Source organism: Populus trichocarpa, chromosome 1 (assembly GCF_000002775.5).
Source record: "Populus trichocarpa isolate Nisqually-1 chromosome 1, P.trichocarpa_v4.1, whole genome shotgun sequence".
In the NCBI taxonomy this organism is placed as follows: Eukaryota; Viridiplantae; Streptophyta; class Magnoliopsida; order Malpighiales; family Salicaceae; genus Populus; species Populus trichocarpa.
This window is the reverse complement of record NC_037285.2, coordinates 46,560,707-46,577,724: the sequence shown is the minus strand read 5'-3', so window position 1 is coordinate 46,577,724 and position 17,018 is coordinate 46,560,707. Positions and strand designations below refer to the sequence as shown.

At 34.2% G+C, this 17,018-nt stretch overlaps 1 protein-coding gene across 1 annotated transcript; it reads right to left on the bottom strand.

Annotated features, from left to right (window-relative positions):
* Positions 1-11,366: 11,366 nt before the first annotated feature.
* LOC127904728 (uncharacterized) lies at positions 11,367-13,498 on the bottom strand. The gene is made up of 3 exons (XM_052449199.1): positions 13,040-13,498; positions 12,649-12,948; positions 11,367-11,394 (listed from the first exon to the last, which is right to left on the bottom strand). Exons 1-3 carry the CDS (start codon positions 13,345-13,347, stop codon positions 11,367-11,369), a joined length of 636 nt encoding a protein of 211 aa, XP_052305159.1. The 5' UTR covers positions 13,348-13,498.
* Between the last annotated feature and the right edge of the window lie 3,520 nt (positions 13,499-17,018).

The following is a 17,018-nucleotide window of genomic DNA, read 5'->3' as shown; positions in this document are numbered from 1 at the left end:
TTGTAATTAAAAATTATAAGTGAAAATAAATTTTTTTATGCATACATGTAATCAAATAAATCGAGAATATGTGTTAATAAATGAAAAAAAACATAAATAATAACTTGTGTAATGTGTGTTAGATATTTTTTTTCCCAATAAGAAATTTTTTACACAAGTTTTTTTGACATGTTTTTGTAATTAAAAATTATAAGTGAAAATAAATTTTTTTATGCATACATGTAATCAAATAAATTGAAAATGTGTGTTAATAAATGAAAAAAAACATAAATAATAACTAAAAATAAAAATAAAAATAAAAAAATCAAGAGACAAATGTAAATCAAGATATTTAATTTTACAAGAAATGATATTTACCCGGTTGCATTTGCTAAATGTTTTTAATAAAATAATTTGTTTATTCAATCAAATAATAATAAAAATAGACATACATTAAATTGATTGAATAAAATAGGAGTGAAAAGAATTCATGGTTGCATTTATTAGAAATATTAGTTGAAAATAAAGTTTTTTTATTTTCAAAAATAAAGTTCATCTATACAAAAGATTAAGAAAAAAACATTGCTAAATAAAAAAAATCTCTTCAAAAATGCATAACTAAAAAATAACCATTATTTGATACTCTTTAAATAAAATAAAAAAAAGAAAGGATATTAATCTAAATATAAATAAACATTTAAAAAAAAACATATAAAACAAGCATTAATCTTTAAACTAAATTAAAAACAAAAAAAAAAAATAAAGAAAATGTCAAGTGTTGTTGGGCCTAGCAAGCCTGCCCAACATGCCTGACCCATGTCTTTAGGGTCCATGCACGAGCCTGCTAGGGGAGGCCCACCTGACTAGGCCCTTTTTTTTTTGTAGCTTCATGTTGTTTGCTTCAATTTGTTTTTTGATAAACAAACTAGACAACAGGTCACCAGCGGGCCAAATATATTTTTATCTTAGAAACAATTTTTACATGCAGGCTTTTTCAATGCATTTTTGTATATAAAAAATTTTAAAGAGTAAATTAAAAAGCTTATACATACATGTTATCACACCCGACATCGCAGCAACCTTAAAAAATTAAATTCAATGAAAATGAAAAGAACATATTTTTGACATGTTTTTAAATATGTAAAAGTCTTGTGTAAGGAGTCGCCATCTAGTATTATGATCACTAGAAACCTTAACTGATTAACATAGATTTTATGGTATGAGAGTAGTTATGTGAAAGGGAAGATATTATCACCCTTTAAACGTCCTGCTTGTGGCAGGTTGCATTGTTGGTTTTGTCTTAAATTGCTAAAAGTTTATTGGTTTATACTATGATGGTTTACTTGTAATATTCCTGACTTTAGCGTCAGTGAATATTCAACTACGAATACTTCCAACTCTAGCGTTGGTAAATATTACGTAGCCAAAAAACAAAACGTATGATATTTCTGACTCTGACATCGGTGAATAAAATAAATTTAAATCAATGCATGCATATTTTTTATTTTTCTCTTAAAAAAATATCGTACACTAGATTTGTATTTCACAATAAAAATTCACAAATTAATTATACAGTGAAATACGTAAAAAAAATATGAAGAACCTACAAATAAATTCAAAAAGACCCACAAATATTTTTGAAATTTTCTGATATTACAAAGAAGCTCATTTGATTAGATATCAAAATAAAAAAAGGTGAAAACAAAAGAGTAAAGCATAAGGGTGTGTTTTGCAAAACACTCCCTTAACCCAAAACACACCCTTAACCCTAACCAGATTGGGCTGGATTTTTTTTGGGTGGATCTGACCCAGCCCGTACGGAGGGGCTGGACCCAGTCGGCCCAGCCCGGTTACCTGGGCTAATTAGAGGCGAAGCTGGCGTTTGAAGAATATGGTGATTCTCTTCTTCGTCTGTCGGCGCTTTCGGGTTCTCCTTTTGTTTTCTTACGACTTTTCTCAGCTTCCAAGCCCTCCCGTTTGTGTCTGTGTTTTCGTCCTCCCGTTCTTCGTGAATTGTACTGGATTTTTTTTTGCTGGTTCTCGGCTCCCCTGTATCTGTTTCTGGGTTTCTCCCCTTGTTGCTGGTCCTGTTTTTTCGTCGTTCTTCGTTCGTTGTCCTCCCCTCTCTGTTTCGCTCTTCCTCCATGTCTTCGTCTAATTTTTCTTTGTTTTTCCAGCTCCTGTGTTGTTCTGCCCCCCACTTCTTCTCCTTTCTCTGGATTTTATAAAGCCAGAGAACGTGGATCATTCCTTGTGTGAATGAGGAACAACAGGAATCATGCATCGTGTGGGACGTGACCCACGATCTGGAGCCATTTTCTGCTGGATCGGTGGGATGTGGGATGAAGGAGACAAACGGTTTGCTTTAAAACGGCACCGTTTTCTCCTGTAATCGAAATTTCCAATTTACCCCTCTTAACTTTTGACATTTATCAATTGGGTCCCTTAATTATAGCACTATTTACAAAACGGTCCTTGGACTTTAATTTCTTGCAATGTTGTCTCTAATCAACCCGAAACTTTGGTATTTCTTCAATTAAGCTCCTGATTGCATTCATTAATTAAATCAAAGTTTAATTAAGTCCCAAAACTTATCAATTCTTCAATTAAACTCTTGATTTGATTAATTAAACTAATTCAAAGTTTAATTAAGTCCCCAAACATTCAATTTATGTTGTCCTGACCCAAAATTTAAATTATTCTTCATTCATTTCATTTTTTTCATTTTTTTTTTTAAAATTCAAAAATTAGGTTATGACACATGTAATCAAATAAATTGAAAACTATATGTAGTAATAAACGAGAAAAAAGATATTAACGATAACTAAAAATAAAATAGTAAAATTGAATGTATTTATTGAATTTTTTTATTAAAATTATTTTTTATTCAATAAAATGATATTAAAAATAGATACACATATTAAATTGATTAAATAAAATAAAAGTGAAAAACAATATTATGCAAAAATACAAATATCATAAATATTTTTTGAAAATAAATATTGTTTTGATTTTTTAAAATAAAGTTATTATATACAAAAAGATTTTAAAAAAATTATTGATGAATTAGAATAATTTAAAAATAAATAAATACGCACAACAGTACCATTAAAAAACAATTCATATCCAAAAAAGGTTAAATAATCAAACAAAAACAAATCATTGATGAAGGATATTAATTGAAACATAAATTTTAAAATTATTTTTTAAAATATATATATATAAAATACTTGTTAAAAAAAGCGATATTAGAAAAAAATAATTGCTCGGTTGTTATGACTTATCTCGTTAAACCCGTGACCTAGACTTTGAACTCAATCAAGTTCAATATTTTTTGCCCTTAAATTTATATTTAACCTTTTTTTTTAAAAGAGAGAGAGAGGAAAAAAAACCCAGACTTGCAGGTTCATGACTCAATGCGCCTGGGCAACTGAAATGAAGAGCCCATGAGCATTGGTGAGCCTAGGCTAGCGGACCTAAGCTTATTTTAATTTTTTTAAAGGGATAGGCGACCTATTTTCTTGAAAAACAATAAGTAGGCAACAAGTTACCCACCAAGGCTAACAACGTGTCATCTGCACTTTACCATCACCCTAATATAAACCATTCCATCAACTCTAAATACAAAATACAAAAAGGTCCTAAAACCCAAAATCAAATAGGTTTAGTTTTGGCTTTCTTGACTCTGATCTGGTTTTTCTTGCAACATCAAGACTCTAAACAATCATCATGAAGTCCTTCTCATCTAATGGAATCCGTGGATACCAAGCAAACCCATTTTTGGTGGCAAGAAATGGAGCTAATGACAAATTTCTCTTTCTTTGCTGAAATTTAGCAACTCTGTCTTTCTTTTTTCTCTAATTAGGGACTGAAAATAACACAAATGAACTTGTGTTCGAAAATTGATTGTTTGAAAAATTTAGAGGACCTGATTTGTGTGGATTTTTAAATGGTATATATTATTTAAACGAGTGGAAAAGACAAATAATTCTTGCCTTTTATCAGTATAAAAAAGAGATTGATAGTTGCTACTTAGTATTTTGGTGACTACAAATTCTAACTGGTCTTAGAATCTAGAAAAGAGAGTTGATTGCGTAAAGAAAAGGTATTAACACTCATAATATGCCTTACCTGAGGTAAATTACATTATTTATTTGTTTGATATAAACTAAGAAAAAATTATGTTAATAGTCTTATTGTTTGTTATCTAAGGTTTGAGAAAAATCCTTCTTAGTAAGAAGGTCTTTATGTTATCAAATTTAAAAAACGTAATTGTTCTAATGCCAACAAAAAAATTATCTTCTTATTTAATAACAAGAATATGTTTTACCTATAAGTTTATAATCTCGCATATTAAAAGAAAAAAAATAAAAAGTTTAGGTATTTTTGAAATGCAAGTCAAAATCCTTTAGATTTTTTCAAAACATACCAAAGTATTTTAGATTTATTTTAAAATGCTTAAATAACTTTAGGATTTTTAGTTATATGTAAGAAAAAAAATTATTTATTTTTATTTTTTAGGCTTTGTTTGACAAAAAAAACTATTTTCTTTTTGTAATAAAATTACAAAAAAAATAGACTTAATGGCTGTTTGTTAAACACACCTTTAAACCCAAAAACCCCATAACAAAAATTATGTCAAACCAAACAGGTTATTAAACCTTTTGATCTATTTTTTTATCGGGTCGGTGGTTGCCAAACACACCTTTAAACCCAAAAACCCCTTAACCAAAATTATGGCAAACCAAACAGATAAAACAAAAAAAAAAGACAAAAAATAAAAAACACGAAGAACACCTGAAACAAACCAAGCAACGGGGGTTCCAAATTAGACCCTATTTGGTCACAATGAAGGCACATACATGTTGGAAATCATGCAAGGATTAATAATCTAGTATCCAATTACTTTAGCTATCACTAAAACGTCACAATTTTATCAAAATTAGTTTTGGTTCTAAACCTAAATTTTACAATTAAAAGCCATTGAAATTGTGTTATTGATGCAAATAAACACTATATTATTAGTTAATAATGTATTAGGAAGAGTTCTGAGCAAATAAATAAAACAAAACAAGTTAAAATCATGTAGTTAAGACAATGTTCTTAGGAAGAACACGAAGAATAAATGAAGAACATTCAACGTAAACCCAACAAGGTGACTCTCAAACTATACCAGATATGGGTAAACCGAAGGCACATACATGTTGTAAATCATGTAAGGATCAATAATGTAGCATCCATTCACTTTAATTGTCAATGAATCAAATGTAGGCCAAAACAAATAAAAAAACAACAAAAACAGGCCATAAAGAACATGCTTTTGGGTCTGCAATGTATATCTAAAACAATTTTTATTGTTATTTCTCTCCTCTTTCTTATCTTTTTATTTTTTCTATCCCTTTTTTTTTCCAGCCCCTTTTCTTGATCTTGAGGAGAGTATTTATAGGAGTTTGTTAGGATTTAGGAGATCTTGAATCCATTTCTGACCTCTTGATCTTAAGAGGAGTACTGTGAACCCTGAATAAGAACTCATTGAGGAGTATTTGTATGTAAGCACATGAAAACTAAATCATTTTTTTGCATGGTAGTTACACTGTTAAGGCTGACTGAGTTGTTCACTTTCGAGATTTTGTTGGAGTAATTCTGATATCATCGTTATCTAAGACCACTTGAATTTGGTAAAGTGGATGTACACCTTTCATTTGAATCCATTTTTGCTCAATTTAAAGGTTTGTAGCTCTACATTCATTCCTTTAAAGTGCCAACTTGATCAGCCCGAAATCTAAAAATCAAGTGATGGCTGATCAGGAATCAGATGTTGGAGACTTTTATGGAAAATTTAGAATGTAAATATCTAATTTCATGGAAATAGGTTGTACAAAGGATGTTCCTCTTCCATCTTAAAAAAACCTCATGTCATTTAGACGTTTAAAACTTCACAACGAGCTCTTGAAATGTGTTAATTTGATCAGTTCAAAATCTAAAAATTAAGTGATGGCTGATCAGAGACCAGATGATGGGGACTTCTATTAAAAAATTAGAATTTAAACATCTAATTTCATGGAAATAGGGTTGTAGAAGGGATGTTCCTCTTCTATTTGCAAAAAACCTCATGCCACTTGGAAGTCTAGAATTCCACGACAAGCTTTAGACTCTAGAAATTAGAGTTTTTAATTTGAGATTTGACAAAGTTTCAATTTAGTCTGTGTTCTTTCAATTATGGCACGTTAACCTTTAATTAACACAAGAACTTTTAATTTAATGCAATTTCACCCCTGTCAAACTTATTTATCAACCCCTAAGTTGGCCATTTTTTTTTAAATTTTGGACCTCAGTTCTGAATTTTTGCATCTTGATCTTTAATTGACCAACAAACTTTTAATTTTTTCAATTTTTCACTTGATTTGGTTAATTTCAGTCTTTATATTCACATGTCTTTTCCAATTTGATCTTTAGTTTTAGATTTTTTCAATCAAGTCTCTAATTACCCATCAAACTTTATTATTTTTGCAATTAAGTCCCTGATTTGATAAAATTAACTCTTAAAAATTACAATTCAACTCCCAAACTTTAATTTCTTTCAATTAAAGCCTAAATTGACTTCAAAAATCAATTTTTCTTGCATTTAAGCTCTCAATAAATTCAATTAAACCTTGAAAAATTTCAATTGATTCCTTAAACATCTAATTTTGAATTTTTCTCCTCAAATTGAATTGTTTTTGCCAATAGGACCTTCATTAGTTGAAAATACACTGTTAATTTTTCCCATTTTGTATATTTTGATATTTCTCAACTAGTTTTTGGCAATTTACTAGGCATTTTGATATACCCTTCTCACTGATATATATTTTTGATTTTCTTCCAACATTAGGGCCCAAAAATATGTAATGGGTATGTTACTAGAACTAGAAGTTAGGTCAAGTATTCTTTTTAACATAGTTTCGTGGGGAACATAGAGTTCTCTGTGTACATACCAACATAAATATTTCTTGACAAATTCTTTTAAAAAAATACATCATCATAATATTTTTATGATGAAATTTTTTATTCTTATACTTTACACATGGATATCTAATTTCGCTTGTTCAATTATTATTTGGTTTATAAAGTATAAAATTAATAAAACCTTTACGTTTCTTTCACATTTCTTTGTCATTACATAAAATAATTATAAGATATTTTCAATAGTTATTGTAACTTGTCATCTTTAATTATATCTATGGATGTGGAGAGGACATTTTCAAAAGTTTGTCATTCCACGATTCCTTATACATCAGAAACTTGCTGCAAACCTACAAATTCAACTATATCGGCAAGTTTATATTAGGTGAAAGTTAGAATGAATTTGGTAACGTAAAAGACTAAACCTACAAACTTGCTCCTTCTCTGATTTTCTTATGTTTAAATATCCTTTAGCCTAAAAAAAACTAAGCTTCCGCATTGATACTGAAAATTACCTGGCTCGCCACTCCATTTTCAGTTGCTTCAGCAACTGATGCAACCAAATTAGATAGTACCATCACAAGGTCCATTTAATTTCTAGCCTAGCTTGCGCTGCAGTTCCGAAAAGGAGGCGCATTCCTCACACAGAAAGAAAAGAACACTACAAGATTTCACAGTTTTACCGACGGAAAAATTCCGTCGGTATGTGATTAGAAGTTCGTCGGTGATTTTTTTACCGACGTCATCACCGACGGAATACGTCCGCCGGCTTTACCTTCGTCGGTGATTCCCCATTCCGTCGGTATATCAGTCGGAAAAACAAAAAAAACATTTACCGACGGTTTTACAGACGGAACGTACGCGCCAAAAAAAAAGATTCCCGCTTGAAATATACCGACGGATTTTCATTCCGTCGGTGACATTACAATTACCGACGGAAAATAGCCGTCGTTAAATCGGTCGGTGAATGTATGAAATACCGACGGAATATTTCCGTCTGTAACTTCGTCGGTAATGGTAGAAGCTACTGTTAAATGGCGACGGAATAATTCCGTCGGTAATTCTGTCGGTGAAAGTTTAAAATACCGACCGAATTCATCCGTCGGTGAAATCCTTGGTAATATTTTTTTCTTAATTTGTTTTTAAAAAATTATTTAGGATATATAATATAAAACTATATAAATTAATTGTTATACAAACCAATTATGCAAATAAAATTTTTATTAAACATAAAAAAAAAACAAAGTTAAATAATATTCATTACAAACTGAATATGTTTCAAGAAAAATAATAAATGAAGTTTTAAAGGTAAATAATGTTGATTACAAATTAATATAAAGATGATGGAGCTTGAGGAGGAGGAGGAGATCCTGGCGGAGGCTGGTGGTTATACGGCCAAAAAGGATTAGGCGCACATGTTCCGCTATTTGACAATTTCATAATCATTTCGTAAAGCTGGTCATAAGCCGCTTTTTGCTGTTCCTGAGCCGCTTCATACTCCGCTTTTTGTTGTGCTTGAGACGCTTTGAATTGCTCAGACTCCGCTCTTTGTTCCGCTCTTTGTTGTGCATGAGACGCTTTGAGTTGTGCGTACTCCGCTTGTAGGTTATCGTATTTCTCGGTGAGTTGCTGCAAAGCCACGGACTCCTTAGATTGGGAGCTCGATATTGATTGGGATCTCCCAACGGTTGAAAAACTACGGGTCGACCGCAAGTTGTCGGCCGTAGTGTTGGAGAGCCCGTAAACCTGATTTTTATCGGGTCCACCTGACGAGCCAACCTCCATCCACAAATCCGGATCGAATTCCGGATGGGTCAAAGTATCGTCCCCGTATCTCTCCCTCAACCGATTATTGTAGGTCTCCTGAAAAAAAAAAAGTAATCATCATATTCAATACAATAAACATAATAACTTACAAAATAAAATGGTTGAACAAACATACCACGAAATACTGAGCACGGTTATCAACGTACTGTTGCGCCCTCTTCTGGCGGTCTTGACTCCGCACGTGCGTCTCCACAAACAGCTCCATCGGGCTCGGCTCACGTCCAAGAGATGCAGCCTATAATGAAAAAAGATATATTAACAACAACTGAATTTAACGATATATTTCATTTAAATTAATCTTACCATCCGTTTCGCATGTGCAGCAAACGGAACGGAGCCGCCAGTGTGAGTTGTCACCCCGCCATGAATTGGCCGATTCCGGTTGCCAGCACCGGACTGTGAGCGTCATGTGAACCGCTCAGACGTCACGTGCTCAAGATAGTGCGGCCATATATCTTCCGGGATGTATATCGGTTTGAAATCCCTCCAAACCGCAACATCGTTCCAGCCTTGGAAACCCCTATCCCTCGCGGTTTTTTTTTGCCTTTTTCTGTGCTTCATACCAAAAATCACGCAACCTGCTTCACGCAACCAAAAATTACATTTCGAAACATAAAATTTTGTCTAAAAAATCCTGTATTGTTTTCGATCTTACCTAGTTGCCGCGTGATTTTCCCACACCCTCCTCACAACAGCGTTATGCTCAATGTCCCAGCAGAATTTGTGCTTTGTATAAATAAAAAAGTTTAAATAAAAATAATAATTTATTTACAATTATATTAATAAGCTGAAAATTATAAATTAATACCAACCTCAAACCTGTTAAACCATGCATTGATTTGAGGCATCCATTCAGGATGCTTGGATATCTGACTCCATTGAAACAATGGAATCTCCATCGACGATTTAAACGCCGATGATATTACTCGGGCGGCTTCAATGTTTGTGAACCTGAAAATAAATGAAATAAATTCAATAGTGATTACTTGATAAATTATGTTGTAATTTTTTTTTTAAAAAAACTAAAACCTTAACAAACTTACATTGAAAGGTCGTCCTTCCACTGTGCCTCGTACTTGCGGGTAAATTGATTCCGCTGCGAAGGCACACCGCCTCTGCGCTGTGAAGTACCGCTGGAAGAGGCAGCATCAGTTGACGGCGCAGGTGGTGTAGGTGCCTCTTCTTGAGAGGCACCTAAGGAAATATCATCCTCGCTGCTAGACGAACTAGCTACGACCGCACCTAAGCGACCAGCTCTGGTTTTCGTTCTACGCATCTACACAATTTGATACAAATAATTATATAATTAAATTCAAATGAAAAAAAAAAATTCGACAGCACCTCCCCTATAACGGATACTACCCAAAACCACAAACCTGCACATATTAACAATAGCCACAACCAATTTACCCAATCTATACTAATTATTCCAACATATTCAATTACTAATTCTACGGTAAATTCAACATTAAGAATTACAATTCAAGTAATTATTCAATAATTATGCCAATACAACAAAACAATAAATTAAAAAAAAAAAACTCTAGAATAACAATCAAAATAAATGGAACAAATTAAACACAAATCATGCAATAATAAAGTAAAATTAATAATTATTCCAACATATTCAATTACTAATTCTATGGTAAATTCAACATTAACAATAAAAATTCAACAAATTAACTAATAATAATTATGCCAATACAACAATAAAAAATATTCAAAAAATTCAAAAAAAAAAACTATATACTTTAGCAATGAATTATGCAAAAAAAACTATAGACTTTATCTACATTACAAAAAATACACCAAAACAAAAAACAATAACCAAAAAAATAGCAAAAAAAAAAACTATTAAAGTAAAATGAAATAGAGAAAACACTAACCTTTTAAACTGATGAAGATGATGAAGAAAACTTACTAGAGATTGGAGGTGAAAGCTTTGAAGAATGGAGAGGAAAAAAATCAAAAGCTTAAGGTGAGAAACGAAGGAGAAGAAAAAATGAACTGAACGGGCGGTCACTTGAACTTATATGGCAGTTTTACCGACGGCTTCACCGACGGATATAAAATTAATTATTATTTTAATTTATTCCGTCGGTGATGTGCTAAAAATCCGTCGGCAAATTTTAAATTTCGCACCAAAATTTTTAATGACCCTCCATATTTTTCGTTGTCCGTCGGTAATTCCATCGGCAATATTACGCGGTCAGAGGCGCATTTAATGCGCAACCCTTTGAAATTCGCGCAGTCCGTCGGTAATCTTGTCGGTAAAATTAAACCACCGACAACTTACCGACGTATTTAAATTCGTCGGTGTGTCCGTCGGTGATGTGGTGGCATTTCAAGTAATTATTTTCGAACTCTCTGTGAAACACCGACGGAATTAGTCCGTCGGTGTTGCCGTCTGTAATTGGGTGGCATTTCAAGTAATTATTTTCGAACTCTCTATGAAACACCAACGGAATTAGTCCGTCGGTGTTGCCGTCTGTAATTGGGTGGCATTTCAAGTAATTATTTTCGAACTCTCTATGAAACACCGACGGACTTAAGGCCGTCGGTGATGTGGTGGCATTTCAAGTAATTATTTTCGAACTCTCTGTGAAATGCCGACGGAATTAGGCCGTCGGTGTTGCCGTCTGTAATCTGGTGGCATTTCAAGTAATTATTTCATGTCACAAAATATATTATCCATTATAATTGTGGCATTTCAACTAATTATTTCAAGTGATAAATATTTTGTGTTTCAAAATATATATATCATTCATAATCTAAATTACATGTAAAAAAGGGTTTTACATAGGGCTTCATTTTGGTAGTTAGTCAGAATTTTCTTCTTCTTCGTCATCAATTGAATTGTCATCACCTTCATCGCAATCTTCAATATGAATATCATCTTCTTCATCGATATTTGGTTGTCCACAAGAGCTCAAAACAAAATTTAACTCATCTGTGTCAACATCAACAAGACTATCATCGAAAACACGAAAATTTGAATTTTCTTCCAATTCAATCGAAGGAGCAACTCGATATGGTTCAACCACCTCACTAACTTGAAAGACTTCATCTCGCACACTTGTGTCTTCGTTCTCATCCTGAACAACCTCGACACGACCCCGGGGTTTCGTTTTTAAAACGGACAACCAATCCACTCTTGATCGATCCTTTCTAAATGAAGGGGTGTATGTGTAATAAACTTGTTGACATTGCTTTGCGAAAACAAAGACATCGTTTATGTTGCGGAGTCTAGCTTTTGAGTTGATTTCGACTATACCATAGTGCGGATCAACTCTGATTCCTCTGTCAGTCGTGTCATACCAATAGCATTTGAATAAAAACACTATATTCTGCTCTTTATGATATTGCAGTTCGACGACCTCTTCTAATATACCATAGTAGTCAACTTCTAACTCACTACTAGTGGATCCCTTAACACAAACACCGTTGTTGTATGTCTTTCTTCCTTGCCCGTATTCTTCAGTATGGAAAACATATCCATTGACAAAATACCCGTTGTAGCACTTACATTTTCTTTCAGGCCCCAGGCTTAGTAAAGATAATGACTTAGGTGCACTCCTTCCCATTTGATAAACCTTGCATGTAATGTACATCAATAAACAGTAAATGAACGAGAATCTCGTAATGACATGCATACGTACAGTAATTTTGCAAGTTATAATGAGTTTGTGATAGTGCTTACATGTGTTCTGAACCACGTGGCAAACTTCTCATCTTGTAATTGAAAGATCTGGGATTCAGTCAGCTGTGAGTTATTGGAGAGCAAAAATTGACGATGTTGCCTGCAAGTGATAATGAGTGTATGATATTACAATATATAATTAACAGTATATTACTAACAAAGTTTAATTAGTATAAACTTACTGAATAAAAGGTCTCAACTCATCACAGTTAAATAGAACATAGTTGTGTGCTTGTTTGAACTCTATTTCCGACAAATATCTTCCTCTTACGACATTTTTAGGTGTGGGTCGTCCAGTATTGGAGAATATTGACAAGTTCCCACTGGAAGGCACTTCACCGCCATCATCATGTCGTGGAACGCGATTGATTCTCGTTCTCAGATGAGGTTCGAAATAGTACGAGATAAATGTTGAGATCTCCTCAACAATATAGGCCTCACATATCGAAGCCTCAACATGCGCCTTGTTCTTAACCTTTTTCTTGAGATTAAACAAGTACCTGCATTGAAATATTAATCAAGTATTTTCAATTAAGAAAAACATATAAAATACTTTAATATATGAATTACATTGCAACTGTAATATCTAACCGTTCGAATGGGTACATCCATCTATATTGGACCGGTCCTCCAGCTTTTGCCTCGAACGGTAGATGTATAGGGAGATGCTCCATTGAGTCAAAAAATGATGGAGGGAATATCATCTCAAGTTTGCATAGTGTCTCGACGATATTCGTTTGAAGCCTCTCAATGTGATCAACATTCAACTTGCTGGAGCATATATCTCTGAAGAAATGACTGATCTCCGTGAGTGCATCCCATATTCCCTTTGACAACAAATCACAAAAAGCTAATGGGATGAGTGTTTGCATAAACACGTGGCAGTCATGACTCTTCATTCCATACAATCTGCAGTCCTCTATATTAACCAGCCTTGATATGTTCGATGCATGTCCATCCGGAAAACGCAGACTCTTAAGCCATTTGTAGACTAGCAGTTGTGCGTTTTTATCCAACACGAAGCTTGCTCTTGGTTTTGCAACCCGTGACTCATCATAAACCAACTCCATATTTTTTCGGTTACAGTATAAAGCTATATCCAATCTAGCCTTGAGGTTGTCCTTTGTCTTCCCCTTCACATCCATGACGGTATTGAAAATATTCTCAAACATGTTCTTTTCGATGTGCATGACGTCAAGGTTATGGCGAAGCAGATTGGTCTTCCAATAAGGAAGCTCAAAAAAGATACTTCGCTTTACCCAATTATGGGTCAAACCAAAACCAGGAAACTTTTGCTTTCCTGATTGAAGGCCAAACACAATGTCACCGTACTCTGAGACAACATCATGCAATTCTTCACCAGAAAGACGCGTGGATGCAACATCTTTTTCAACTCTGCCAATAAAAAAATCTTTTCTGTTCTTTCTGTACCTGTGATGAAGTGGCAAGAAGCGACGGTGACAGTCAAAAAAAGAAGCTTTACCTCCATTTGCTAGCGTGAATGCCTTGTTGTTTTCCATGCAGTATGGACATGCGAGTTTCCCATGCGTGCTCCAACCAGAAAGCATTCTATAAGCTGGAAAATCATTGATAGTCCACATCAATGCCGCCCTCATAAGGAAATTTTGTTTCCTCGATATATCATAAGTCAGAGCTCCGGAGGACCACAACTGCGCCAACTCATCAATCAACGGTCGAAGACAAACATCTATATTCCGCCCCGGGCTTCTTGGACCGGGTATGACAGTAGATAAAAACATGAACTCCGGCCTCATACACATTCCCGGTGGCAAGTTATAAACTGTGAGTATGACCGGCCAACAAGAATAAGGAGCAGCAAATGACCCAAATGGGTTGAATCCGTCTATACACAACCCAAGACGCACATTCCTTGATTCAGCTGAAAAGTGAGGATGAACACTGTTAAAGCGTTTCCACGCTTCGCCGTCAGAAGGATGAACCATCACTCCATCAACCGCATGGTGTGCTTGGTGCCATGTCATGTGCTCAGCAGTCCTTGGTGACATGAATAACCTCTGCAGTCTAGGTGTGATCGGGAAGTATCTAAGTTTTTTATATGCCACTAGAGTCTTTCCCCTGCCAGTTCTAGGTTTGTAATGGGAATGCCCGCATGTCATGCACTCGGTCATCTCAGCATTATCAAGGTAGTATAACATGTAGAAGTTAGGGCACATGTCAATTTTCTGGTATCCTAAACCGAGGGGTTTCATCATGGACTTCGCAGCATAGAAGTTCTCTTTCAGCCTGTTCCCTTCAGGTAAAATGCTTCTTGCCCATTCAATAATCTTGTCATACCCGGCCTCACTCAACCCGTGATCTGACTTGATGGTGAACACCTGTGCTACGGCCGATAATTTACTGTGGTTCGTGCAGCCATCCCATAATGGTTCGTCAGAATCTTTCAACAAATCAAAAAACCTAGCTGCATCTACATTAGGTTCTTCTTCTACGATTGGACATTGACTGCCATTACCTTGATTCATTCTCATTGCATCCATAACCATATTTCTGTAAGGATTAGTGTTGTCATTTGCCGTTTCATTCACGTTGCTAGCACTAGAAGTAGACCCAACCACCGTTTCTTCCATTCTCCTCTCACTCTCGCTAACAAATACTTCTCCATGTGCATACCAACACTGGTAATTCTCCATAAACCCTTTGTGTAGAAGATGCATCATTACAACATCTGGATGCAGATACTTTTTATTTTCACACTTCCTGCATGGACACCTAATACCGCCTCCAGTAAAATTTCTGGGAATAGATGTTACGAAATTAATAAAACCCTGAACCCCATTACAATAATCCATCCTCCGCAATCCTTGGGGTGAATCTCGATACATCCATGAACGATCATCCATGACTTATATCGAACCTCTATAAAATTATGATGACATCATGTATTAATTAACTAAGTTAGGTAAATAAACTTGTACAAATATTACTTTAACTCGAGATTATCCAACAAACCAATCACAACTTCTCATAAATATTAAATATTCATTATCATTTATCAACATTCATACGAATTAAAAAATATACATTTACAAAAATTACCACTCCGCAATACCATTGATAAAACTTTAAACGGGCCCATTAAGCAAGCTATTAATTATTTCAAAATAGCACATGTAATTCGGTAATTCCATAAAGAAATAACTATTTACAAACAAATACAATCTTACAAAATCTAAAACAAACCATAACAGGTACAAAATTATACATTCATATACTACAAGTTTGTTTGAGAAATAACAATAAAACATGTACATCTACTAACAAAATACATATACTTAAAAAACAATAAAATTGACATTTAATTAAATGTTAAAATTTAAAAAGATATAATTATTTACAAAAATTGATAAAATCCGTCGGTAAATCAGAACACGCGCGGATGCTGTGACCACAAAACTTCAAGAAATATAACTTGTTGTGCTGATATGAGGAAGATTTTTTTTTTGGGGGGAGGGGGGCTGGTTGTTTGCAGATGGGGAGAGTTGGGATGAGGAAGAAGAAGGAGAAATAGGGGATGAGAGGGTCGGCAGAGCTGTCATATATTAACTTTTTCCGACGGTTTTACCGACGGACACTCCGTCGGTTATTACGCCGGTGATTCTGACGGAAACATAGACATGTCACCGTACGGATCTGCCATTTCAAATCCCTCGGTGAGTCCGTCGGAAATTTAAACGGCGAACCGGTCACATCACTTTACGGGCACTGTACGGGCAGTCTTTTTGAATCCGTCGGCGATTCCGTCGGAAAAAAATAACCCGCCAAAACCTCCACGTCAGCGACCCGCCTTTTTTTAAATTCGGAAACTTTTCCGTCCGTAATTCAGTCGGTAAAATACCGACGAAAAATTTCCGTCGGTATTTACCGACTGAATTACAGACGGAAAAGTTTTCGTCGGTTTTTACCGACTGAATTACGGACGAAAAATGGCCGTCGGTAATTTCGACCTCAAAATACTGACAGAAAATATTCCGTCGGTAAATCCGTTGGTATTTAGCGAATTTCTGGTAGTGGAAAATCAGTGAACACTTTAAAGAAACACTGTGAAAGGAATCAATTTGTCTTTGAGCAAGGAATCACTGGGAGCGGGGGTGGTTGCTTCATCTTCTCTTCTTGTCAAGGGTTTCCTAACACCCCTTGTGTTTGCGCGGAAGACCAGCAGCTAACCCTTCCTTTTTAAGAGGGATTTTTAATTTTTAATTTTATTGTTGGGATTTTTTCCTTTTTAATTAAATAAAACTTCTTACATCGTGGATTTCGATTTTTTCTTTTCTTATATCAAATAAATATTAAAATTGGCTGTCTTATATTTTATGGTTTATATCACTATAGAAAAAAGGAAACCAATAAATACAATTGTTTGCACTTGTATTAGTATATTTGAAGGTTTTTTTTTTTTAATGAAACTTGTCAAACTTGTCAAACTTTTTAAGGACAATAAATAAAAGAAAGAGGAAGGGATTATAAGAAAGAAATACAAAAACAGGTCTTAATTTTGAGTCTACGAACATATATATTTCTATTTGGAAGT

Bases quoted from the DNA above. Each gene is read 5' to 3' on its own strand.
- LOC127904728 (XM_052449199.1), bottom strand. From the start codon at position 13,347: ATGAAGAGTCATGACTGCCACGTGTTTATGCAAACACTCATCCCATTA. The intron at 12,949-13,039 runs GTTAGATATTAC...ATTTCAATGCAG, and splicing joins TGGATGTACCCATTCGAACG to GTACTTGTTTAATCTCAAGA. The intron at 11,395-12,648 runs GTTGAGACCTTT...AAATGCCACCAG, and splicing joins GTTCTATTTAACTGTGATGA to ATTACAGACGGCAACACCGA.